The sequence below is a fragment of the Manduca sexta genome, chromosome 26 (assembly GCF_014839805.1).
Source record: "Manduca sexta isolate Smith_Timp_Sample1 chromosome 26, JHU_Msex_v1.0, whole genome shotgun sequence".
Taxonomy (NCBI): Eukaryota; Metazoa; Arthropoda; class Insecta; order Lepidoptera; family Sphingidae; genus Manduca; species Manduca sexta.
In genome coordinates, this window is record NC_051140.1 from 3426666 (window position 1) to 3452946 (window position 26281).

At 36.4% G+C, this 26281-nt stretch overlaps 3 protein-coding genes across 9 annotated transcripts in view; 2 read left to right on the forward strand and 1 right to left on the reverse strand.

Annotated features, from left to right (window-relative positions):
* Positions 1–558: 558 nt before the first annotated feature.
* LOC119190691 (zinc finger protein OZF-like) lies at positions 559–1635 on the forward strand. Its single transcript, XM_037443079.1, has one exon. The coding sequence runs from the start codon at positions 559–561 to the stop codon at positions 1633–1635; it is 1077 nt and encodes a 358-aa protein (XP_037298976.1).
* Positions 1636–4060: 2425 nt separating this feature from the next.
* On the forward strand, positions 4061–11338 carry LOC115450052. 2 transcript variants are annotated; one of them, XM_030178004.2, is made up of 10 exons: positions 4061–4162; positions 4309–4374; positions 5056–5121; positions 5879–6016; positions 7286–7348; positions 7552–7683; positions 7807–7922; positions 8173–8354; positions 8664–8847; positions 11017–11338. In XM_030178004.2, the coding sequence occupies exons 1-10, from the start codon at positions 4142–4144 to the stop codon at positions 11150–11152; spliced, it is 1104 nt and encodes a 367-aa protein (XP_030033864.2). In that variant the 5' UTR covers positions 4061–4141; the 3' UTR covers positions 11153–11338. The 2 variants fall into 2 exon arrangements, with proteins under 2 accessions (XP_030033864.2, XP_030033865.2); XM_030178005.2 differs by having other exon boundaries at positions 7289–7348.
* A 25-nt stretch (positions 11339–11363) lies between these two features.
* LOC115450047 (gastrula zinc finger protein XlCGF57.1) overlaps positions 11364–26281 on the reverse strand; it is a 67546-nt gene continuing 52628 nt past the window's right edge. Inside the window, exon 5 of one of the 6 annotated variants that reach the window (XM_037443605.1) lies at positions 11364–12538. In XM_037443605.1, the coding sequence (XP_037299502.1) occupies positions 11421–12538 (1118 nt within the window). In that variant the 3' untranslated portion in view covers positions 11364–11420. Of the gene's footprint in view, positions 12539–13039; positions 15157–15431; positions 17076–17793; positions 19452–19494; positions 21245–23362; positions 26014–26281 lie in introns of those variants that run through there. The other 5 variants (XM_037443606.1, XM_037443602.1, XM_037443603.1 and 2 more) reach the window with 5 other exon arrangements.

Here is a 26281-nt window from a genome sequence, read left to right on the forward strand (position 1 = left end):
CATATTGTGGGTTCCAAGTGATTACTTACATAGAGTTATGTGGGCGGCATTTTACACAATGAACTTTCAACGGAATGACACCAGGTGTCTTACACTGTGCGAATAAACCTTAAATCGTTTTATTTTAAAAATCCGCATTTTTTAACTGATCCATAAATTATTCATTTAACATAATATTTTTTTTTAATAATGAATTTGGCATAAAAAATTACGTCACCGATATTACACTCAAAGCAAATAAATACTTTATTATAGATATTTAGTTATTAAAAAACGCGAAACCACTGTCACTAACTACACTTTTTAGATCTCACTCCTGATTCTCTAGTCGCTCGTAGATCATCCAAAACCCTCACACATTAAAATGCGTTATTATACCTTAGTACACATTTAACAAAAACGATAAGTACCTAAATGTTTTACGTATTCCGAAGATGTCCTGAATAACAGCAGTTCTAGTCTACAATTATGAACAACAGTGATAATATAAATGTCTGTATTATTGTTACAGAACGAACACACACGAAGCTCCCGACTAAGCTACCCTTACTCGAGGAGATGTCAGAGACTCGACGCAAATACGAACTTACTAAGCTTCTCGTCATCATTCTAGAAAATTCTACCATAATGCCATTCACCTGGTACTGCAATAAATACACGTGTTTTTATTGTCGTTGTCATTTCGTTGAAAGTGAAAAACTTAAGCAACACATGAGGGAGGAACACGAAGATACCAAAGTGACCCGGATATTTCGTAGTCTCCTCGGCATTTACCGGGTCAAATTGGACATCACTGACATAAGTTGTAAGCTGTGTCCAAAGCCGATGCAAAGTTTTGATGAGTTTTTAGATCACATTTCCGATCAACACGATATGCAGTTCAACAAAGAAATCAGTCGGTGCATCTTTACTTTCAAGCTGAGAGACGACGAAATGTCTTGTTGCGAGTGCGGTGAAAAGTTTCGTTTCTTCAGCTCGCTACTAAAACACGCGCACAAGTACCACAACAAATCCGGTACTTTCGTATGTGAGTTCTGTGGACAAGGATTTGTCAATAAAACTAATGTCGATGGTCACATTAGAAACGTCCATTTATCCAAGGAACTGAACTGTGATAAATGCGGGAAAAACTTTTCTAACATCACCGCGTTAAAGACCCACATTGACCGAGAGCACACACAGCGGATGAAATGTCCCAAATGTCCCGAAGTCTTAGGCAGCAAATATTTAAAACAGCGCCATTTAGCGCTTGTCCATGATGTTAAGTCGTATCAGTTCAGTTGCGATCAGTGCCCTCAAGTGTTTACCAAAAACAGCAGTTTGGTGCAGCACAAATCAAGGGTCCATTTAAAAGAAAAGACGATGACTTGTGAGATATGCGGGTTTAAAGTATTTAATAAGGAGCTATTGAAGCGACACATGGTGAAACATGACGATACTAGGCCTTATGAATGCGAATTTTGTAAGAAAGCGTTCCAAAGAAAAAAGACACTAGAACTTCATATCAGGATACATACGAATGATAAAAGATATGTGTGCAAAGAGTGCGGCAAAGCGTTTGTCCAGGTCACCAGCTTAAAGCTGCATGTTAGAGTACATCACCCTAGTACAAATGAGCATGAATCTTGGAGCTAGACTAAGTTTCCACCTAAAGTCTTTAAATATTGCTTTAAGCAATTAAACATAGCCTGAACAGGAAAATAAAAATCCTAGTTTTGAGGCGTTAGTTTTACTTATCGTTTTCAGTGCAAAATATTTATTCCATATTTTATAACACCATGGCGAGGGTTTAAATTTTCTTGACAGGCTATACCAAAATTACTCATGTAAATAATGTATTTGGTCAAAAGATGTAAGAAGTGGACTTAATCTAAAAAGGTTTATAATGTGGCTTTATAACTTATGAGGCAACTCATGTTTCGTGGTAAACATATTTATTAATGTTACATTTATCGTTACTTTGAAACAAATAATGCCTTTTATTCATTACATTATTGCAAAGTTGAATAAGAGTATAAGTAAATAATTTTTTCACTTTTTTTCTATTTCTGTGAAAAGAAGTCTTTTATGTTATACGTATTGTTAATGTACGTTGATTTGATTTCCAAATGATTGATTAGGTAGCTAATATGCAGTTGATATTTTAATAACAGTGCCTACAGAAATAAATAAATTATTAATCTCTATCTATCTAATTATTTATTTATTACCCTAAATAATTTCGGCTTTTGGAAGTCAATTGGATTGTCTTGATCGCGGCTATAGAGAGACTCACGGGGGCGGCCCGTTTTCTTATACCCGCAACATGCCGCATGTTCCATTGTGAATCATCCAAAATCCGCACACATTAAAATTCGTTATTATCCCTTAGTACATATTTAACAAAAACGAGAAGTACCTGAATGTTTTATATGTTCCGAAGATGTCCTGAATAACAGCAGTTCTAGTCTACAATTATGAACAACAGTGATAATATAATTGACTGTATTATTGTTACAGAACGAACGCACACGAAGCTCCCGACTAAGCTACCCTTACTCGAGGAGATGTCAGAGACTCGACGCAAATACGAACTTACTAAGTTTCTCGTCATCATTCTAGAAAATTCTACCATAATGCCATTCACCTGGTACTGCAATAAATACACGTGTTTTTATTGTCGCTGTCATTTCGTTGAAAGTGAAAAACTTAAGCAACACATAAGGAAGGAACACAAAGATACCAAAGTAACCCGGATACTTCGCAGTCTCCTCGGCATTTACCGGGTCAAATTGGACATCACTGACATAAGTTGTAAGCTGTGTGCAAAGCCGATGCAAAGTTTTGATGAGTTTTTAGATCACATTTCCGATCAACACGATATGCAGTTCAACAAAGAAATCAGTCGGTGCATCTTTACTTTTAAGCTGAGAGACGACGAAATGTCTTGTTGCGAGTGCGGTGAAAAGTTTCGTTTCTTCAGCTCGCTACTAAAACACGCACACAAGTATCACAAGAAATCCGGTACTTTCGTATGTGAGATCTGTGGTCAAGGATTTGTCAATGTCGATCGTCACATCAGAAACGTCCATTTATCTAAGAAACAGAACTGTGATATATGCGGGAAAAACTTTTCTAACATCGCCGCATTGAAGGCCCACATTGTTCGGGAGCACACGCTGGGGATAAAATGTCCCAAATGCCCCGAAGTCTTAGCCAGCATACCTTTGAAAAAGCGCCATTTAGCGCTTGTCCACGATGTTAAATCGTACCAGTTCAGTTGCGATCAGTGCCCTCAAGTCTTTACCAGAAACACCAATTTGGTGCAGCACAAATCAAGAGTCCATTTAAAAGAAAAGACGATGACTTGCGTGATATGTGGGTTCAAAGTATTTAATAAGGAGCTATTGAAGCAACACATGGTGAAACATGACGATACTAGGCCTTATGAATGCGAATTTTGTAAGAAAGCGTTCCAAAGAAAAAAGACACTAGAACTTCATATCAGGATACATACGAATGATAAAAGATATGTGTGCAAAGAGTGCGGCAAAGCGTTTGTCCAGGTCACCAGCCTAAAGCTGCATGTTAGGGTACATCACCCTAGTACAAAATGAGCATGAATCTTGGAGGTAGACTAAGTTTCCACCTAAAGTCTTTAAATATTGCTTTAAGCAATTAAACATAGCCTGAACAAGAAAATAAAAATCCTAGTTTTGAGTGTTAAATAAGAGTATAAGTAAATAATTTTTTAACTTTTTTCTATTTCTGTGAAAATAAGTCTTTTATGTTATACGTATTTTTAATGTACGTTGATTTGATTTCCAAATGATTGATTAGGTAGCTAATATACAGTTGATATTTTATTAACAGTGCTTACAGAAATAAATAAAATATTAATTTCTCTCTATCTTATTATTTATTTATTACCCCTAACAATTTCGGCTACTGGAACTCATTAGAAGTAAACATAATCTTCGGTAAAAATCTTCACAACAAAAATATGAAATATTGGTATGAATTGATGCATTTCAAATCTTTATCACCTTCGTTATTTTTAATGACATACCTGTTAACGGGCAATTTGTAAGGGTATAAGTAAATGGTGTTGTTATTCATTAAATGGCAGTCGTTCATATGACAGGGTAGTGCAACGTGAAAAATGATTTTGCATTGTTTGTTGGTGAGATATTTTAAATTTTACTGTAAATTGCAAATGGATTTCATTGGTATTTAAATATTCTAGATTAAACAATTATTGATGGTAGATACCAGAATATCCGTTCTTAAATGCGCGGTCTTGTTAAATGCCAGTATTTAATATTTCAGGTGTTATTGTTTTCATCTGCATCCACATCTGATTCTTCGGCTGCCTTCAACTTTGATTATCCCAACGTAAGTACTTCGAGGGATATAAACTAGTGATAAAGTTACCACAGTCCATAATTTAAGATATCAGCAACAATCTATAGAATTTTTTTAGGTACTTAGAAATTTATTTATAAGTAGATGTTAATTGGATCAAATTAAGACATTCATGCATTTCAGTCTAAACTTTAAGTCAGGCACAAAGTACAATATTTATTTTATGTTGTTTTTTTTGTTGTTCATATTAACGTCTTATTGGAGAGGTAGCGAAAATATATTTTTCATTCAATAGAAAGATTACTAAATAAGTATGAAACTTGTCTGATGGGTAGCGATACAACTGATTATAAAGAGTAGCAACGCCACCTGAAGTTTGAATTGAAAAGCATCGTGTGGCACTTCACTGTGTTCATTGTACGTTTTAAAGAACATTGTGAAAGTTACCCAATTATTATCACTTTGAGAATACGTAACAATTAATTATTAGGTATTTGTGAAGCGAAAACTCTCTTCAGTCTAATTATTAATACAGATCTCCGTTTTTTAAACTATCAGTTAATATAGTTAATAGTTATCAGGGATCTAATAAAAACGCCATTTTATATAATAGTCGCATAATATTATGGTTCATTTTGCTAAGTAGGGAAACGTACACGTTTTAATTCGCTAAATTTGTAAAGGTTCACAATATTCGTCATTCTTTTCCAGCTTAAAGATGATGTCTATGAGCAACCAGTCAATTTATTAACGCCGAAGAAAACACCTCATGAGAAGGTTAGAGTGATTTAATTTTAAGGCCAGCTTCCAAAAATAATAAATCGTAAATACTCTCATACATACGTACACATACGTATGTGCGTATATGTATGTACATTTTTCAATTTAATATCAGCCCAGAATCGCGACTTTGTACCCGATATAGCGATAAGTTAGCCTCCTATCGAATTTAATGGGACGGAATACGCACGGCGAAAATTGGTTTACTAGTGGGACCTATTCCTGTGGATGAACGGCGTACGTGTTTTTACGGAATTAAAAACGTCGTAGTCTATTTTACTCAAAATGCAACGCTTGCAACGAAAATAATCTTTCATTTATTGTAATAACATGTTTTATATTATTTTTGGTTAAAAGGTTCATATAAAGTTCTTTCGTTAAAATATTTAAATACTGCGCCCCGTACAAATCTCCTGTCCTAAAAAGGAGGTAAATTTCTAGAACCCAAGAACATTGCCAAGTGTGGATCCAGACACCCACCCGAATATTTACATATAATATAAAAAAAATAAAAGCTGTATGCTAAATTCACATTCATCAAACGCGCGAACTATCAAATGCGCAAAGTTAATTAGTCTAAGTTTCTGAAATTATCTGCGCAATTTTCTTAATGTTTCTTTTCGTAAGAACGCTCTACAAGAACACTTAAAAAGGGATGAATAAAATCGGTCAAGTCTTACTCAAGTTATGGTGTGAGCAAGGGATAAAGAGATTAATTGTTATTTATATAAATTGTAGCATTTTATATTTCTAGAGTGTGCCAGTCGACCGCATACAGATCAAGTCGGGTGCAGAGTCCTGGGCACCATATGATTTCTCAAAGTTGGAGTGGTATCTCAACAACGAGGCAGACGATGCGCGACAAAATAACAGGATAAAGAGGAGAGCCAAGGTTAGTGGCCAGTTCAATCCAGCATCTTTAGCTAATCTTTCCAAATGCGTATAAGTTATATATATGTTAACTTATATATATTAGGTTCAAAACAAGTAAGAGTACCTATCCTTCTAAAGTTAAATAAATTATTTTACACATTTTAAATATAAAAGTGTGAAATCCGTTTATATTTCTAGTGTTCGTTTTTCTCAAAACATATTTGATACAATGTAGACCTTTGAATTAGTTTGATATTTAGGACTTATCTAGACCTAATTTGGAACTTTTTAGTAGGTAGCTGCTTCCCTATATCGCAAAGTACGAACAGGCGTTATGTCAGTCAATACCCTCGTGCGGTGCAGTGTTTCCGTAGTATTATAAATGCTCTTTAGTGCAGTGTGTGGGGGTGATCAAATCAAGTAACACATATGTGAAAGTCGAGTTTAGATTAGACTTGAAGTTATAAATCCAAAAAGCGGGAGGCAGGTGTATGAAAGCTAAAGACCAAGAAATTGATGAAAACATTTCTACTGCAGAACACCCGGAGGTTTAACACTCTGAGCGGCCCCAAGATACGTGAGAGGCCGCACCACTATCTCTACCCGGAGCCTGTTAAAGACCGCGTGCTGGAATTCACCACGACGACCAAAAAGCCCGGAATTCTTCCTGACCAAATGAATCCTGGTGTCATTTTCCGTGTGAGGATGTCTGATGCAATATTACGAATCAAACAGCGTATGTATGAAGACCCTGAAAGGCATATTGAAGCGGATATAATTTACACGAACCTCATAAAGAAGGTGGTGATGGACGAGATAACGAAATTCCACAACCTACTTCTCATGTATAAGACGGATAAAAGTATTAAAGAACATTTAGGTGAATGTGGAGGAAGGATATACAAATTCATAAGTTACATGACAATCAAAGTGCACATCTACTGTTTGTTCGACGCGCTGTGGATCGACGGCAACCCGTACGTGATCGGGGACGAGTATTCGGTGACGCCAGTGGAGGTCCCGCCGGCGCTACAGTGCGACGCGGCCGAGTGCAACTCCGTCATGTTTGTGGATTCTATTACCGAACCTAAAGATTTAGACGAGTAATAAACAGTCGCTTGGATGTGTTGTTTTATTTTGATGATCCAGTGTCTCACTAAATACAGTTATTATTTTAAATATTTTCGCGTTTACGGGCTTATCGACAAAAGTATTTAACAAAGAATTAGTATGATTAAGAAGTATAAAAGAACTATGTGAAATTGTTTATTGGTTTTGTCATGTTAAGCAGAGGCGACGTGGCCGAGGTGGCAGGCGTCGGGGGGCACAAACTACCACACCTATATACGAGGTAAGTGCTTAAAAAAACTAATTCGGAACAGACAAGCGCCTCTGAATCCAAGACCCAATTAATGTAATAGGGCTAGCATTTCAGCGTATCGGATACATATTTCTAACTGCCGCTAGATTAATGGGACAATGGAAATTACAACGTAATTTCATTTAATTATATGTACGGATTGATTTCTTGACGTTTTATTTTGTATATTGTAGCCAAAGAACATCAGCACCACAGAAGTGCCGGTGGCGAGGCGTGGAGACTGGGATCTAAGACAGGCTGCGCGTAAACGCAAAAAGAGCAAAAAAGAGAAGCCAAATTACGATACTTACGACCCGCCGATCAGGGTAATACACACTTAGGTCAAAATAAACTTATTTTTATTCAGATTCACTATTCTTGTTGAAACTACAAATATTAAGGCTCGTTCAATGATTTTCAAACCGCATTAAAATTGCATAATATTTGAGGAGTGGGAGAGCGGCTTCGTGGAGATGCCGAAGGACCTATACCAAGCACACTTGAGGCCGGGTGTCATCTTCAGGATACACATGGCAGAAGCTATTCTCAAAATGCAGTACAGAAAGTGAGTATAATTAATCTGAAAATAGATTCTTTGGAATCACTAATCACAATGCATTGCTACATAAAAAATAATAATTCTTTAATCTAATGCCATTCTAAAAATGTTCATGGAACTGTCTTAACCGTTTAATCCGCGAATGCTCAATAACAAAATGTTTAAAAGCATAAACAAACCATCAAGACATTAGAAGATTATTGAACATTTATATCAACATTGCAATTAGCATAAATCGTAATACAAATGTGTTCAGTTACGGTGAAGACAAAGACGAGTCGGTAATCGAAGCGGACGTGGAGTACCTGCGGCTCACGCGGAAGGTGATCAACGACGAGATCACTAAGTTCGAGGACCTCAAGTGGCTTATCGGCTGGTTCAATAACCGCTCCGAGCTCATCCACGAGCACATGTGCAACACCAGATACTTCGCCGTCGGTGAGACAGACATCTTTTACCATGTTTCGCAAATATCTTTACAATGTGTTGTTTGGTATCAATTTTGCTCGCTACTCTGTCTCTATGAAAGCCTCTCTGTAATAAATATTCCATTGTTCATTTTACAATAGCTACGTTTAAATCAAGTACTTGCTTCACCATCGAAACAAAGGCTTCCACATTTATATTAGTATAATAGAACTATGTACCAACTTATTGTTCTGTAGCTCTTGCTTCGTGTCATAAATGCTATTTTAATGTTGAATTTTGATATAATGCTTTTGTGTAAATATCCGGCTGGTGTACCAGGCACCCCGCCCACGATGTTCACGCACTCAGAAGAGTACATGAAGCGCGCGTGCTTGTTCGACAACGTGTACATCGATCACGTGCCGTACGTGGTAGGCGAGGACAGTTCGCTGATGGCTGCCGTGGCGCCACCGGTTCTGCACTGCGACGCCGCCGCCTGCACTTCCGTACCCTTCATAGACAGGTCAGTCATCCACTATCTACTGCTTCCAGTGAACTCATCAATTAATTCAAGTCTACTTTCATACTATGTAAGAGTTTAATAATTACTCCAGTTTGTTTTTATTTCATTGAACTTAAGTACATTCCACAACACACGCGTAATCTCTCACAAAATTAAGCTTGAGAAAGTATGTAGCTCAATGTTCTAATATGTAATGTGACTCCACGGTATATCATATAAATATATAATTTATTCTCAACCGTTCATCAGCGATTTTGGTAAAGAGTGCGTTTCACAACTTTCGTAATTGGCGCAGTATTTTAGAATTTTAAGGTGTATTAAAGGCCGATTCCAATAAAATATACAAACCGCCGATATCGCTTTAATGATAAAAATAAAAATAAATCATCTGTAAGCGTCAAACATAGTTTGTTCTGATTGGTATATTTTCACTGTATATGGTAGCGGTCAAAATCATTTACAGGAACCTGCCATTAGTGTGAAGTATTAATATAAATTTACGTGTCATCGCAAGAGCCGGTAGGGGTCGACCGCACCGAACCTTCGAATGTCAGATATCTGACATTCTCAGTAAAGGCCAGGTCAAAAGTACCCGAAACCGACGGGAATACATGAAAAGATTAATGAAAGTTGCGGAAGCGCGAGAAGTATGTCAGAATCGTGCAAAGTGGCAATCCATAGTCTCTGCCTCCTCCTATGGGATAGAGGCGTGATATTATGTATATATGTATGTATGCACGTGACATCTGTGCTTGTCTAATCTATATACTATTATATAAAGCTGAAGAGTTTGTTTGTTTGTTTGTTTGTTTGTTTGTTTGAACGCGCTAATCTCAGGAACTACTGGTCCAAACTGAAAAATTATTTTTGCGTTGGATAGCCCTATGTTCGTGGAGTGCTATAGGCTATATATCATCACGCTATAACCCAATAGGAGCGGAGCAGTAATGCCTAATCTCAGGAACTATCGATCCGAACTGAAAAATTCTTTTTGCGTTGGATAGCCCTTTGTTCGTGGAGTGCTATAGGCTATATATCATCACGCTATACCCAATAGGAGCGGGGCAGTAATGGCTAATCTCAGGAACTACCGGTCCAAACTGAAAAAATATTTTTGCGTTGGATAGCCCTTTGTTCGTGGAGTGCTATAGGCTATATATCATAACGCTATACCCAATAGGAGCGGGGCAGTAATGGCTAATCTCAGGAACTACCGGTCCAAACTGAAAAAATCTTTTTGCGTTGGATAGCCCTTTGTTCGTGGAGTGCTATAGGCTATATATCATCACGCTATACCCAATAGGAGCGGAGCAGTAATGGCTAATCTCAGGAACTACCGGTTCAAACTGAAAAATTCTTTTTGCGTTGGGTAGCTCTTTATTCGTGAAATGCTATAGAGTATATATCATCACGCTATACCCAATAGGAGCGGAGCAGTAATCGCTAATCTCAGGAACTACCGGTCCAAACTGAAAAATTCTTTTTGCGTTGGATAGCCCTTTGTTCGTGGAGTGCTATAGGCTATATATCATCACGCTATACCCAATAGGAGCGGAGCAGTAATGGATAATCTCAGGAACTACCGGTCCAAACTGAAAAATTATTTTTGCGTTGGATAGCTCTTTGTTCGTGAAGTGTTATAGGGTATATATCATCACGCTATACCCAATAGGAGCGGAGCAGTAATGGCTAATCTCAGGAACTACCGGTCCAAACTGAAAAATTCTTTTTGCGTTGGATAGCCCTTTGTTCGTGGAGTGCTATAGGCTATATATCATCACGCTATGACCAATAGGAGCGGAGCAGTAAAGAAACATGTTGCAAATTATTAGTTTTGAGAGCTTGCGTTGCCTGCGCTGCTTAAACGGTTAAAGTTATGCAACAATGATGTATAACGGGATCGTTCCTCTTAAAAAGTTCTAAAAAATATATTATAAAACAAAGTCCCCCGCTGCATCTGTCTGCCTGAACGTGTTAAACTCAAAAACTACCCAACATATTAAGATGAAATTTGGTATGGAGACAGTTTGAGACCCTGGGAAGAACATAGGCTCCCGGGAAACTATTACTTTTATAACGGAAAACTTTAGCCTGAAAAACTTTATAACGCGGGCGGAGCCGCGGGCAAAAGCTAGTATCTATAATATATGTATTGTCATGTGGCCGCAGCATAATGTTCGAGGAGCGACTGCCGCGCTCGAACGTGCGCACGGTGACGCGCTGCCAGGCGAGCTGCCGCGCGCACTGCCGCAACGACGCCGACTGCCTCAAGCGCTGCGCCGACCGCTGTCTCCGAGCCGACTAGCTATCAACAAACTTTATTTCACTAAAATCATATCAAAATTGTCTGTATATATTATTTTTAGTGACTTGGAAATTATACATCCTAAGACCATCGCATTGACACAATGGAATTACAAATCAAAACACTAAATTACGCTAAATAAAATAGACATAAGTACTTAATTGATTAATACACCTTATTACACAACATTTCGTTTTATTTACCATGTGGCAGTTAGAGTCGTTAATAAAACAACTTTATCAAAATGAAATGAAATTGCATTACAAGCTTAATTCACAGCAAAGTAACTTCTCGGATGCCATTCCGTGACGTGTCTGTTAAAGTCATTTCTATTAGGGAAGCCACTCCCGCAATCTGAACATGAAAATTTGATACATTGTTCTCCATTCACGTGTGTTTTGAGATGTTGTTTTAAACTCTTTTTATGCCTATAAGCTTTTTTACATAGCTCGCATATATGACTTCTCTCCCCAGTGTGGGATATCATATGCTTTTTCAAAGTTGTGACACAACTAAAACTCTTTTGACACACTTGACACTGTGTCTTTATTGTATGGAACTTATTTGTATGCCTCGTCAAAGCTCGCCTGCTGGAAAACGTGGTCTTACAAATATCACATTCATATGTGAACGATATGCCGTGTGCGTCTTTCAAATGCTTTAATTTTCGAAAGTGTTCCGAAAATCTTTCCGTGCAGTGCGGACAGCGAAGCATTCGCGCCTTCAGCATCCCGTCGTGAGCTTTTTCTTTGTGAAACTTGAGATTAGAGTGGGTGGTATATACTTTTGGACACTTATCACAAGGGTAGCCTCCTGGTAAGTGAATTTCTTTGTGTTGCAATAATCGTTGGTGTGTCATGAAGCCGGCACCGCAAGTCTCGCAGACTGCATTACTGAAGTGTACGTTCATATGCCGATTTAAGAGAATGAAGGTTTGAAATATTTTGCTGCAAACATGACATGAGAATTGTCCGTCTACAGATTTCAAATTGTATGCTATCAATCCATGGCCTGATTTGGTAAATTCTTTATCGTGGTCTTTAATTAAATGTTCCCGAATTACATCCAAATCAACAAAATGTTGTTGACAAATCCTGCATTTTAGTTCCGATATGTCTACTTTGACAGTCCTTTTGCCCTTAGGTAATAATTCTTTTAGGATTTTAGTTTTTTCAGGGATTTCGTGTGTGACTGTATGCTGAAGTAGATTTTTGATATCAGAGTACTGTTCTTGACAGAAAAAACATTTGAAGAAGTATCTACAGTAGAGGAATGGGCAGGCGGTAGTGTGTTCTAATAATTCACAAGCGTTCCGCCGCTCAGATAATGTCAGTTCCCATATGCTGGTGAGCGCACCTTGTCGTCGTCGCTCTGCTGTTTTTAAGCCTGAGAAGAAAAATTCGTTGTTTAGATTCCAAGTGATAAGTTTTCATTATGACAAAAAATTCACAAATAAGACACATAAATCACTTATAGAAAAACTAACGGCTACATTATTTAAAAGCGTCTCATATTACGTGCAAAATTAAATACTACTTGCATAATAATATTGAATTTAATTGTTTTTTATCTTAATATAATGAACAAACAAAAACCTACAATTAAATTTACCTGATCATTTCTAAATATCATTCTTCGGTGCTTATTCTATATCAAAGACTGGTTTAAGCCCTTAGGAGTGATGATTGCCTTTTAATTAACTTTGGTAACATAGTATTTCCGAAGCCGTACCATAATGCAGGCGGGACTTCGATGAAGAAAACTCAGTCTTAGCGAAAACAGTTGTATGATTTTTAAACAGTATGGAAATGCATAACAAATACTCATTTTAAAAAATATAGTTATTAATATTATATCCACAACCAGATTAAATAAAAATGCAATTGCTGCGGAAATATAATTATAATTACAAGAATTTAGAAGACCTTCCAGGACACCTACACAAACAAACATACACCCAGTGCATGGACTGTTTTCCTAGACACTAAGGCTTATCGAAAAAAAGCCGTAAGATACCTTTAATACTGATCATCCTTAAAATCTACTAGGGAGTTACAAACTAAATATAAATACTTATTTTAGACAAATGAATAGGCGGAATTCTAAACATAATATAATAAATTAATCATAGTCTGACCAGTGAAATAAAAACCTCTCCGTGCTTTATAAGATATGGAACTTATTTCTTTTACTTACTAACTATAGAAACTATAGAAAGCTAAAGGAAAAGTGGCGCCACGGACGCAGGTGTTTTTAATTTGCTGGTCCAGCTATACACATTATTGTGTTATGCTATTTGTTTCTAATTGAAATGTATAATATTATAGTTGAGTTGAGTGTTCATTGGACAAGTTTATTATATAATCAATTGACTATAAAAGTCAACACTCAGTCAACTCGATCAACTTGACTATAAAAGTTATTACTTAATTGAAGATTTTATTTACTACAACTAATATATTGAATTTTTCGTGATATAAGTAGGTATTTTATCCGATAAGTAACTTTTATCTGATGGTTGAAAAAACTGCTCTAAACAATAACGTAAAACATCTTAGTATAACGTTCTTAACGTTTGTGAGTCTTGCTATGACTTTACGGAAGAATAATATGAAAAAATAATTTGTTATACTTTACATTTTTTTGTAGTAAAATTATATTTTTTGTTCTTATTTACCATGCTATCATTATCTACCATATCATACGTATTATGAGGAGGTACATACGTGGCTAACCAAAACGTAAATGATAGCAATCAATCTGGGGAGACTAACAAAGCTTATCATAACAATATGAGGTAGAAAATTATTATTAAGCAAACACTCATTCTTCCCATTTAATTCTATTTTTCGTGTTGTAACTGGCGTAGATAAAAACTATTACCCAGATTTGATCATTAGGCGACAAGAACAAGCAGTAAGTAAAATATTTTCATTTGAACAATATTTACGACTATAGTCGAGAGCTGCCATTATCGATTCCATTGTTTGCCATGTTCGTTAACTTCCAGGCCGGTCCGTGGACGCGCATGTGTTGTCTCAGGGTCCTCTCATGCATGTATGCTTTCTGGCACACAGCACAGAAGAAGTTCCTCTCACCGCCATGTCCTCGAACATGCATCTTCAGTAAAGATTTAGTTCCAAAACATTTCCCACATACCTTGCACTGAATTTTTTGTGTATGCAATTTGGTGGTGTGTTCTGTCAAAGCCCGTCGTGTGAGATGTACGGTTTTGCAAACCTGACACTCAAAGGTAAACGTAATCCCGTGTACTTCCCGCAAGTGTGTCATCTTCCGGTAATGCTCAGAGAACCTCTCTAAACAATGCGGACATTTTAAAGGTTTTATCTTTTTCGTGTTATTCACTTCGTGTTTCTTGAGCACGTGGTAGCGCAGTTTCAATTTCGTTGAAAACACCTCGTGACATTTCTCACATACGTGGATTCCGTTTTGGTGCACTATTTTGTGGTTGATCAACCTCTGATGTGACATGAACCCCAAGCCGCACACTTCGCATACCACGTTGAAGTGTGCATTCATATGCCTGTTCAGAAGAAAGAATGAGTTAAAACTTTTAGCACATTTATGACAGTACAGGAGGCCATTGCTGAAGCTAAGATTGTACGCCATAAGACCATTTCCAGCAGAATTAAATTCTTTTTTATGAACGATGTTGAGATGCTTCCTTATATCTTCTAAATCTGAATACTTCTGCTCACAAATCCTGCATTGGAGGCAGGATATATCAACTTTAATCACCCTTTTCCCTTTTCTAAGATGTTGTTTTAGTAAACTCGATCTATCAGGCGTAGAATGGAAAAAAGAATGTTCCAATACAGAATGAATTTCAGGGAATACTTCGTTGCAATAAAAACATTTGAAATTCCCTTGCTGGTAATAAAATGGCTTGACTGTAGTATATTCTAGGAACGTCGCCGCATTTTGTCTCTCTGCTATGGTCATTTGCCATATGCTTGTCCTCGGGCCAGGTCGCTCCGGTTCTCCTGAGGAAAATAAATTAATTCAAAATGACTCCTGGGCTTACTTCTTTGCAGTGCAGGTATAATTTTACTTATCGAACATGAGAGCATGATAATTATTTTAACAAAAATGTGCCTATTTTTTTAATGATTTTTGTATGCCTAATGCCCTCTTTAAGGCGAAAATATTCTAAATATTAATACCTATTTATTTTCAACATTGTTTAACCATATTAACACTACTTAAAAATAAATGAATAAAAAAATTGTTCATCAAAAGAATAAGTACAAAAATATTATATTTTATTGACTCCGTCGACTGTTTCAAAATGTACTTTAATACAAATAATTATACCGCATAGGTACATACACATTTACTTAAGATTAGGGTATGTTTTTTCGAAGCCTTTTGAACTTAACGTGCTCGAGAGGCTTGTTATTAATGCTGTACTTTCAATGAAAGAAAAAAAGAACAACAGCAATATTCCGATTAATATATAAAGTATTTTTTAAATATTTTTTGAACATGATGCTATATTGCAAGCTATTGCGATAAGTAATTGAACGCAAATGAATATAAATTCTATTACAATTACTAATACTTAATTCAATTTACAGTACAGCATGAGCGGTAACATGCGACATTAAACTGGTTTGATCGAGAAAGTTCTGCCCGCAGATGCTACACGCATGGCCGGCGTGTGTCCTAGAGTGCTCTCTCAAATTCTTTCTCCTTGTATACGCTTTTCCACAGACGTCGCATTTGAAATTCTTCTCCCCGGTGTGTATGACCATGTGTCGCGATAAACAGTATTTTGAAAAGAATCGTGAATGACATATAGGACACTCCTGATTCCGTTCTTGTAAATGGACCGATCTAATGTGGACTAGCAAGTGATATTTCAGGTCGTATTCTCTCCCACAGGTTTCACAACGGAATAAACCTGTAGTTTGATTGTGTACTATTCGTAAGTGTTTCGTCCTTTGATAGTTGGAGTTGAATCTCTCAGGACAAATAGGACAACGCCGCGGAAATTTCTTCAAGTGCACGCCGCGCATGTGCAGAGTCCGTTTTGCGGAGTTACTGAACACTTTATCGCATTTGTCGCATGGGAAGCTGCCAGTTTCGTGCGTCTGTAAATGCCTTTTTAACAGAGTTAGGGATATGAACACCGATCCGCATATTTCACAACTATAATTGTTAAAATGTTTGCTCATGTGGATTATTAATAATCGCAACTTTAAATAACTTTCGCCACAAACTTGGCATTCGAAACTATTACCACCTAACTTGAAAGGGATGAGATTACCGTGAGACTCGGCGTCGAGTTTTTTTCCATGGTCTTTTAAATGTATTTTTAATGATTTTAGATCTGATAATGACTCTGAGCATATCTTACACTGGGTATAGGTTACATCCACTTTAATATTTTTATCTCTGACTCTATTATTTAATTCTTCTCTTATTTCGTTAATGTTATGGGTGAGTGAATGTTCTTTTAACAAGGGAGCTTCTAGAAACTCTTTCGAGCAAATAAAACACTTGTATTTATTGTTGGCGTGTATGAATGGGTAAACGAAGGAATTTTCAAATATCGTCAATGCGTTTTCTTTCCATGTTTGATCTGTTTTAGTCTTTTTTCTAGTAACTTCTCGAAGACAGGGGCCTTGTATAGTCTTCACATGAAATGTTATAGGTTCATTATCAGCTCCCCAATCAATTTTATCTAACGCTATGGGTTTTTTCAAAAACGCCATATTAGCATTTCGTTTAACTTTCTTAAATTTCATATTCTTGTATTCCTTCTTACAGTTGGTATCATTGTCTTCGTAAATGCATTCTAAATCATCAAGAGATATAGGTTCCTTTAGCAGTTTAAGTTTTATATCATTGCCGTCGTCATCTTTCAGTATTAATGTTGAATTTGTTTCTTGAATGAGTCCTAGAAAAAAAAATACACTATAATTTTTTTGCCTACTTATAATTGAATGAGTATCATTATAGCAAGGATTATTTGTTAACTATATTGTTTTCAATTCCAAAGCGAAACTAAAACGGCGTATACACATTACTACGTAATCTTCACCTACGCCATAGGTCGTAGCTTCACACTTACATAGTTAAGATTTAGCTACGACCTACGATGTAGCGTTGACCTACGGCGTAGACACGTACTACATCATAAATTAAATACAAACACAGTACTTATATCATAATATGTCAATATTCTATTATAAAATTATACTTAAAAAATTCATTGCAGTAGTGAAAGGTGAATTTTTTCGGGTTCTGCTGTTTTATTATGTGTAAGTATAGCTAACCTATATCTTTTGCGGCTTATCACTATCTCAAGCAACCGATATGAAGGTTGAGCGGCGGTTCGTAAACCACTGACATAGCTGGGGAGTCAACGATTCAGGTTCATTATGTCCTGAAACCCCATTCAGATGATAAGTATTAGACGCCCATTTATAGCTAATCGCTTGTTATTTGGACGGGGTCTAATATTGTACATGATTATTGGCGGATGGTAAATAACAAACTTACTTCATTGTGGACCTTGAGTTGTAAAAACAACAAAAAAACCTTTTTGTGTTAAGACTGTAACGGTGTTCTTTTACACATTTTAGTTTTATGTTGGATATATACGTAATTAGAACTGAAACACATTGAAGGTCGGATACAATTTTAATAATTAAATACTTTTATGTAAAAAAAAAATTACATTTAATACTATACTTTTCTTCGTAATACTTATGAGCGTGTGACTCATTACAAGAGGGTGTATGTACAGAGTTAGGTATTTTTGTAAATAATATCTTACTTCTGGGGCATTGGTAATTTATTATTACTTACAGCCATCAAAGATTCATTAAAGAATTTTGTATAAGCTTTGTTTCTTGCGATCTTGATCGCAGCCAATACCCATTTATACAGAAAAAAAATAGCAACAATATTTAAAAAATAACAACATACAAGCACACATTAGGTACTTAAAGAATTTTAACAGTGCTTTCAATATAATGAAATTTATGAAAGTAAGTAATATTATTATGTAAGTAATGAGTTTTCAAAATAATTATTCGAGTTGCTAAGAAAAACCAAATAGTCTAGTTCTTATAAGACCGAATGATTTTTGAATGCAGTTAACCTAAATCGTGTAATCTTAAATGGTCTTTTAAATTCTTTCTTCTCAAAAAAGCCATGCCGCACACGTGGCACTTATGATTTTTCTCCCCCGTGTGAATCACCATATGCCGCTTCAAAGTTTCCTTATTACAAAATCTCTGATGACACACATCACACTGTTGATTTCTCTCTTGCATGTGGACGGAGCGCGTGTGACAAATCAAATGGTATTTTAAGTTGAAACCTCTGCCGCAAGTTTGACATTTGTGTACTCTGGTTGACTGGTTATGGACATCTTGAAGATGTATAGTCCTTTTGTAATTCGAGTTAAATCTCTCGGGGCAAAAAGGACATCGGCGAGGGAATTGTTTTAAATGCACTCCGCGAATATGCAGCGTCCGCTTATATGGAGTACTGAACACTTTTTCGCATGTATCGCAAGGGTAGTTTCCCGTTTCGTGTACTTCCAAGTGCTTTTTGAGAAGACGTAGAGTCATGAATCCTGAGCCGCACACTTCGCAGCTGTAGTTGTTGAAATGCACGCTCATGTGAATCACCAGTATTCTCACTTTAATAAAAGACTCCTGGCAGACCACGCACTCGTAAGGACCATTTGCCGAGTTTAATTTAAATGGTATTAAATTGTCGTGAAGGTCCGGATCTACAGGTTTCTTGTGAACTATTTTCAGATGTTGCTTCAGTTCAACTAAATCATTAGGCTTTGCAGGACACAGTTTGCAGTTCATATCATTCACATCCACCTTTAAGATGTTCTCTCTACGATTGTTAACCAGTCTTTTTAGTGAAGCGAATGTGTGAGTTTCATGCATGTGTTGTTTCAACACTGTCATGTCTAAGTATGGTTGGGAACAAATAAAGCATTTAAATTTATTATTTCCATATACAAATGGATATGCTGTAGAGAATTCGAAAATTATTAATGCATTTTGTCGTATATCCGGTACTTTTTTTAATATTAAAGGGCGATAGATCTGGACTGGTGTGTCTTGCGGCGTCGGTGGTCTGCTCTCCGGCAGCGGAGAGGCGCTGCGTGGCGTTTCTGGTGTCAATGGCCGCTTCGATGGCAAATTTCCAAAATCCGTTATTGTTCCGAGTGGTCTACATAGAGTCCAGTCGTACGCTACTTGAAATAACGGCACGATCTTCTTACACCGTATTAACGATGGTCCTAGAAAACAAAAATAAAAATGTACTCGATGGGTTAGTCTTAGTAAATAGTGCCTGTGACCACAACCAGTTTATAAATATATTAAACAATGGTTTGCCTTAAATATGTTTTAAAATCGTTTAACGAGGTTAGGTGCACTTTTCAAATAAGGTGATATATTGCAACATCCTTGCAGATGTTAATAGTAAAGTAAAAGGTGAAGTAAAACGCATAATAAGTATGCCGGGAATATTGATTTATAAATAACAATGTTGTATTAGCAGTCGATATGTTAAATTGTTAGTATAAATAGGGACCGCGTTATTTCAAATTAATAAATCATATTTTGACAGTCTGTTATTTATTACAAAAAACCTTAACTTATTACAACTTTATGAAATTTCACTTCAAGGTCTTGAAAATTAATTACTAGACGTCTCATCAAAAACCAAATCCAAAGAAAATATTGTTATAAATATCACATACAAGGAAGATCACCGAATTCATGTCAATCAGGAGAAGTACAAGAAATGTAGTTAATGGATGTCAAAGTATTAAAGTTTCATGGTGAAAAGAAGCTTTAGCCATATTCGAAACAAAATATTATACTTTGTATAACCCAAAATTTTGTAGAATCGATGACATTGAGCAAATCGACAGTTTAAAATATCATATATAAATTTTCATTCCTTGACCAACTTGAGGATGATGTATCTTGGTGTGATGCTTTAGACTGCAGTTCTGAACAAAGCTTCGGCCGCACACTGTGCATACAAATCTTCTATCATTGTCATGGATCCTCATGTGTTCCCGTAAAGTGTATTTCCTAGCATATGCTTTCTTGCAGATACTGCACTGATATTTCCTCTCCCCTCCGTGCCTGATCATGTGGTCTTTCAACTCTGATTTGGAATAAAACTTCCAGTCACAAATATCACACGCGTGCCTTTTCAACTTCAAGTGAACTGTACGCACGTGAACTCCAAGCTTCCCGCTTAAATTAAACACCCTCGGACACATGGTGCATTTGAACTCTTTTAATTTCAAACCGTGGATTAATGATATGTGTTTGTTTCTTTGGAAATAGTTTCTGAACGTCTCAGTACAATGCGGACAGCGATGTCGCTTCACCTTCAAATGCACTGTTGCGTAGTGTTCGTTCTTAGCATTAGTAGAGCGAAACACTTTGTTGCATCCATCGCAAGGGAAAGATCCCGTTTCATGTGAAAAACCGTGGGTCCTCAGTCTTTCCGGAGTTATGAAACCAGTGCCGCACTGTTCGCATATGAAATTTTGGAAATGCACGTTCATGTGTTGGTTCAGAGTTTTGAATTCATCGTACTTCTCGTTACAGATTGCGCATCGAAAATCCTTTAATGTCACTTTGAAGGGAAGAACGCCGTCACCAACTTCTAGGTCAATGTTCTTTTTGTGGTTTTTTATCAAATGGACTTTAAGACTATTCAGATCTACGATAGTTTCATTACAAATATTACAATCAACATTAGTGACATCTACTTTTATTAATTCATATTTCTTTAATTTAGATAGTGCGTGTTTTATCTGCAATCCTTTTACCAAACCATGCTGTGATCGGTTGTGTTCTCTAAGACAGGACGGATCGGAGTAACTTTGTTCACAGTAGAAACAAACATACAAGTTTTTAGTCCACCTGAATGGACATATTCTCGAGAATTCCAATAAAATGGCAGCATGCCGTTTTCTAGCCTTTATATCATCGTTTCTCTTCTTGATGTCTTCACCGAGTTTCGAAACCGTTTGAGTGCGCGTGTCATTACATTCTTCTTCTTGACCTAAAATGAAAAAAACTTGGCATAAGAACCGCTGTTCATCCGACAGTTTTACAAAACTAATTATAGTACCTAACGAAGGTGTTTTGTCGTTTGATAATGTTCACAGCGACAGTCACTTAATAGCTAAAAGAGTTTTTCCATGCAGTGAATGTCCTTAAATGTTGTCATATTTCATCAGTGGTATGATCCCAATAACAATAGGAAGCGGTTTGATATTGTCAACACAACTTCGGTGATTAGTAAAATAATGTTGTCAATCAATCCACAATCCACAGGCAGGTTTCTCTCAAATAAAAAAGTTATTTAATTTATATCGGGAATCAACGGATCTTACAATTTCTACACTGCAATCAGAAAGAACGTGGTGAGGACTTGCTAAGAAGTAAAATGTCTTTGATTATATAAGCGGCTTTAATCTATATATATAAAAATGAATTGCTGTTCGTTAGTCTCGCTAAAACTCGAGAACGGCTGAACGGATTTATCTTATCTTGGTCTTGAATTATTCGTGGAGGTCTAGGGAAGGTTTAAAAGGTGAGAAAAATTCGGATAATTGCCGGGAAAATCCTCAAAACAGCATTTTTCTATTTCCCATACAAACGTTTTCTAACTAATACGTAGAGTCAATTTGAGCTTTATTGCTATTGTATAAAAGTTCACTGTTGTCTAAGCAATGTAGGTGTGTTCCTAACATCAAAGCAGTGTGCGTTGGAGCACAGTATATAATAATGTAATGTCGCGTTCTGAAACTCAACAAAAGTGATATCGCGGACCCGACTAAATTGAACAGTCACAAAATTTAATATATCATTAGTTATTTGGTTGGCTTCACGATATTATTTCTTTTGTTTTACTTTAAAATGCATGTTTTCGTTATGGACAATTTTTGAGCTACTTTTGCATATCTATACTTATAATAAATCTGTAGAGAGGTCAATTCTGTACATGAAGTATATTTCCAAAAATAACTGGGGGTGATTAGGGATCGATACTGATGCCAAAAATGCAATTAGTAAAATTTTTGTCTGTCTGTCTGTATAACCGTTACAGAAACAAAAACTACTCGACGGATTTTAACTTAACTTGGTACAATTATTTTTCATACTCCTGAGCTGGTTATAGTATACTTTTCATCACGCTACAATTAATAGGAGCATAGCAGTGATGGAAAATGTTGGGAAAACCGGAGAAGTTACTCCATTTTTAAGCTTCCGTCATTTCGTGTGCAACCTTAATGGTTAAAAGTTCCTTCGATTTCACCAGGATCCCATCATCAGACCCTGACCGGACAATCGGACCACCTGCATACCACCATAAATTAAAAAAACATCCCGACAAATTGAGCACCTTCTCCATTTTTGAAACCCGAAATCCACGCGGGCGAAGCTGCGGGCGGAAGCTAGTTAAGTAATAATTAAATATTCTCATGTACCTTGACTTATCATAAGCGTAACTATGTTTGCCTGCGTGATGAATAAATAATGTTATTTCATTTATTAAAGTAAAATAAGGTACAGAAGGTTAAATAATATGACGTTGATAAAGCGTCAATGTATATTGTACGTTGCGTATGCATGAGGTTATGAGCCTATAATGTTTATGTCATTAGATTGAAAATACATTAAGTTCTTTGTCTCATCATAATTTTGTGTGTAGCAATATATAGGTACCATTATAATATAAATTGAGCAAGGTGACGTGGTCAGTCGTGCAAAAAAAAGAAAGAAAAAGGACGCGTAACTGAACTGGGTGGCCCGCGAACCACTGTGTTGGCGATACATTTTGGCTTGCATTTTGCTTAGGATCGGACGGACGTTCACAATTGTTGCATTTCGCTAGCTTTTTTTATGGTCTTGTTCTTTTGCTTATTTGTTAACTAGATTTGATTCAAATTGTTGTCTGTACGTAAATAAGTAATTTAAGTTTTTGTTATAAGTACTAAATACTATTTTAGTTTTGACTTAATTGCCACACAAATAAATGTTAAAAACGCTAAATATAACCATAATGTATCCACCATGTAAAATCAATGTTTAAAAAAAGAACGTTCCTTTGTTCCTGAACTTTCACCTACTTGAAATATGAGACCAACAATAAAGGAAAATAAAACAGTTATAGTCCTTTTAATTATGTTTTATTTATTATGATATATCATCTACTAAATGTATACATTTTACTTAGTTGGAAGTATTTTATTTTAACCTTATCGAAAAGTAACATTTCAGTATTTAGGCAATTTATTTGATCGCTGGAGTCTAGGTCGCACTTCGTAGTTTGAAGGTTGAAAAATATAATAGACCAAACACACTAAATATCACGTAGCAACCACCAACATTTACAGTCACAGTTTATGTGAAGGAACTTATAGTATCAAACTTATCGGCGATGCAAGTGTTGCTTGGTTCGAGTTGTGTTTTGACACGTTAATTAAAAACCGAACACGAATTAAATAGTTAACAAAATTTAAAGAAGTATTTAAATCCTACTTAGCAGGCGACCGTGGCCTCTGGACTGGCTCTGAGATAAATTTCCACATGCGATTGAAGAGGGCGTGCTATAAACACTTACTAGGAAGCCGAGGAGAGGCATTCCAAGCGTCCATAACCACTATCTCGTCCACAACCTTTGAAATTTGCATTTTGACTTAATTGGTTTAATGCTGATGAGCAGATATTTTATCTATGACATTATATTTACCATGATATATTTAATTCTCCCCTTGTAAAGTGGACTGAGTAATTGAATATTAAATTGGAATATCATTCAGACGTTAGATTGACAGTTATTATATAGATCAATAATAACAAAGTTATTAATATCTGTGCAAAAAAATTAACGATTTTACTATAAGAATACAAGTATCTGTTTAATCTGATTCTAAGAGTAGCACAGTATCAAACGAAACATAACCTTTAAAAAATAGGCAGTTCAACAAAAATGATTTAAAAAACTTTGCGCCCCTTTGAACTCGAGCCACGAAACCCACAATTAAGAGGACCTCATTGTTATATCTTCAGCCATTAGCTTATATATTCGGTCCTGACCGTAGCGGGACCTACGCGGCAGCCATACTTATTACCTTAGTTCATTTACCTATTCATAAAACATCAAATACATTACAACTTTATCATATTTTTATAGTTTCATGTTCTTAGAATAACGATGGAACTGTTTCTATGGGCGCCCTTAAATTAGCAGCGCGGCTTGTAAATCCTAAGTATTGACAAAACGCAAACAACGTTAAAGTAAAAAAACCTTGTGCTTGTTGCTTGTGCGCATGTCTTTATGCATAATATACATATATGGATATACTTTGTCGCGAGACTAATCTGAAAGCGCTCTACAAATTCTTTCTTTTGACTTCAGAGTCGAAGATAGATCAAGTAATTTAATTATGTTGACGTCCCATTTTAAATGCAATTTTTACCAATGTTTAGTTTCAGCAAACGTAGGTTGCATTTAAACATATTTTGTGATCAGTATACATTCCGTAGCAATCGCCTCTCGTACGCGGCTAGAATTTTCTTAAATAGTTTTTTTGTCATCATTTCCTTCAATAAGCAACTCATTGCCACGGTCAAAACTTGTCGTCAGTAACCAGTCAATATACGTAAATCATTATGTCCTTGATTTGAGCTCTTCGAGTTGCTTCAATAGACCAGGATGATGCACCCTTATATGTTGCTTCAAACTGCAATTCTGTATAAACGACTGTTTACACTCGGGACACACGAATCTCCTATCATTATTATGTATCCGCATGTGTTCCCTTAGTGTTTTCAACCTCGCGTACGCTTTCTTACAGACATCACACTGATAGATCCTCTCTCCACCATGCTTGATGCAATGCTCTTGTAGTTCATAGTTAGTGAAGAATTTCATCCCGCAGACGGCACACACGTGTTTTCGTTCTTGCAAGTGTTGGAATCGTATATGCGCCGTCCTTCGACTGCAGAGGTCGAACACTCTGGGACACGACGGACACGGGAATACAGCTGTCTGTTCTCCGTGTATGGTGCTCAAATGTTTCAACCTATGTTTATAAGATGAAAATTTCTCATCACAAATTGGGCATTTATATCTATTGTTTGATCTGTGAACTTTTGCTATGTGAGCGTATCTCGATGAATAAGTCTGAAAATTGAGTCCGCAACGCTTACAAGGGAAATTGCCTGTTTCGTGAGTGCGAGCGTGATTTACCATCCTCTGCGACGTTGCGAAACGTTTCCCACACGTCTCGCATATGAAGTGGTCGTAGTGTTCATTCATATGCTTGTGTAAACTGAGGAACATCTCGTACCGCTTTCCACAAATCTGGCAGCGATGTTCGTTCTTGTTTAATTTATAAGGCAGCACGCTTTCTCCGTGGCTCGAGTCGATTTCTTTACCGTGCTCCACTGTAAGATGAACCTTCAAGGAAGAGTAATCATTAATTTCAACGTCGCAAATTTTGCATCGGGTAAACCCAAAATCCATTTTGATCGGTTCGTATTTCCGAGGTTTCATTTGTTTTAGATCTGAGTGCTGCGACATAGTATGATGCCGCAGCTCTTCCGGTTCTAAGAAATTGCTTTTACAGAAAAAACACATGTATGCACCCTTTCTGTATTTGAAAGGGTATGCTGTACACGATTCTAGTATAGTGGTTATATTATTCCTAAATGCAGCTCTCTTTTCTTCTCCTTCCCGCTGTGTCGTTACGAGGTAGTACGGGAAATCTGGTCTTGCAATGTCCATTTTGCTCTTTATTTTTGCTTCTTCTTTTTTTCCTAAAAAGAGAAAAACATCCGATATAGGGTCTTCAGGACAATTTCCATTTAAATTTATTCTTACAAGTACGTAGTCATGTAATATCTTATAATTAACATTAAGATGAGTTAAAACAAGACTTTTCGAACAGCTATACGAACATCATCATATCCTTAGATACTATTTCTAATTTTGAAGTAAACACCCAAAGTGCTGTGGCAGATGATTTATTTAAAAAATGGACCTTTATATTTATGTTAGGAATCGATAGCTGATGACAGTGTTATA

Excerpts from the sequence above, each read along its gene's own strand:
- LOC115450052 (XM_030178004.2), top strand. The coding sequence starts at position 4,142 with ATGATTTTGCATTGTTTGTTG. Across the intron at positions 4,375-5,055 it reads TCAACTTTGATTATCCCAAC|CTTAAAGATGATGTCTATGA; the intron begins GTAAGTACTTCG and ends ATTCTTTTCCAG. Across the intron at positions 8,848-11,016 it reads TCCGTACCCTTCATAGACAG|CATAATGTTCGAGGAGCGAC; the intron begins GTCAGTCATCCA and ends ATGTGGCCGCAG.
- LOC119190691 (XM_037443079.1), top strand. The coding sequence starts at position 559 with ATGTCAGAGACTCGACGCAAATACGAACTTACTAAGCTTCTCGTCATC.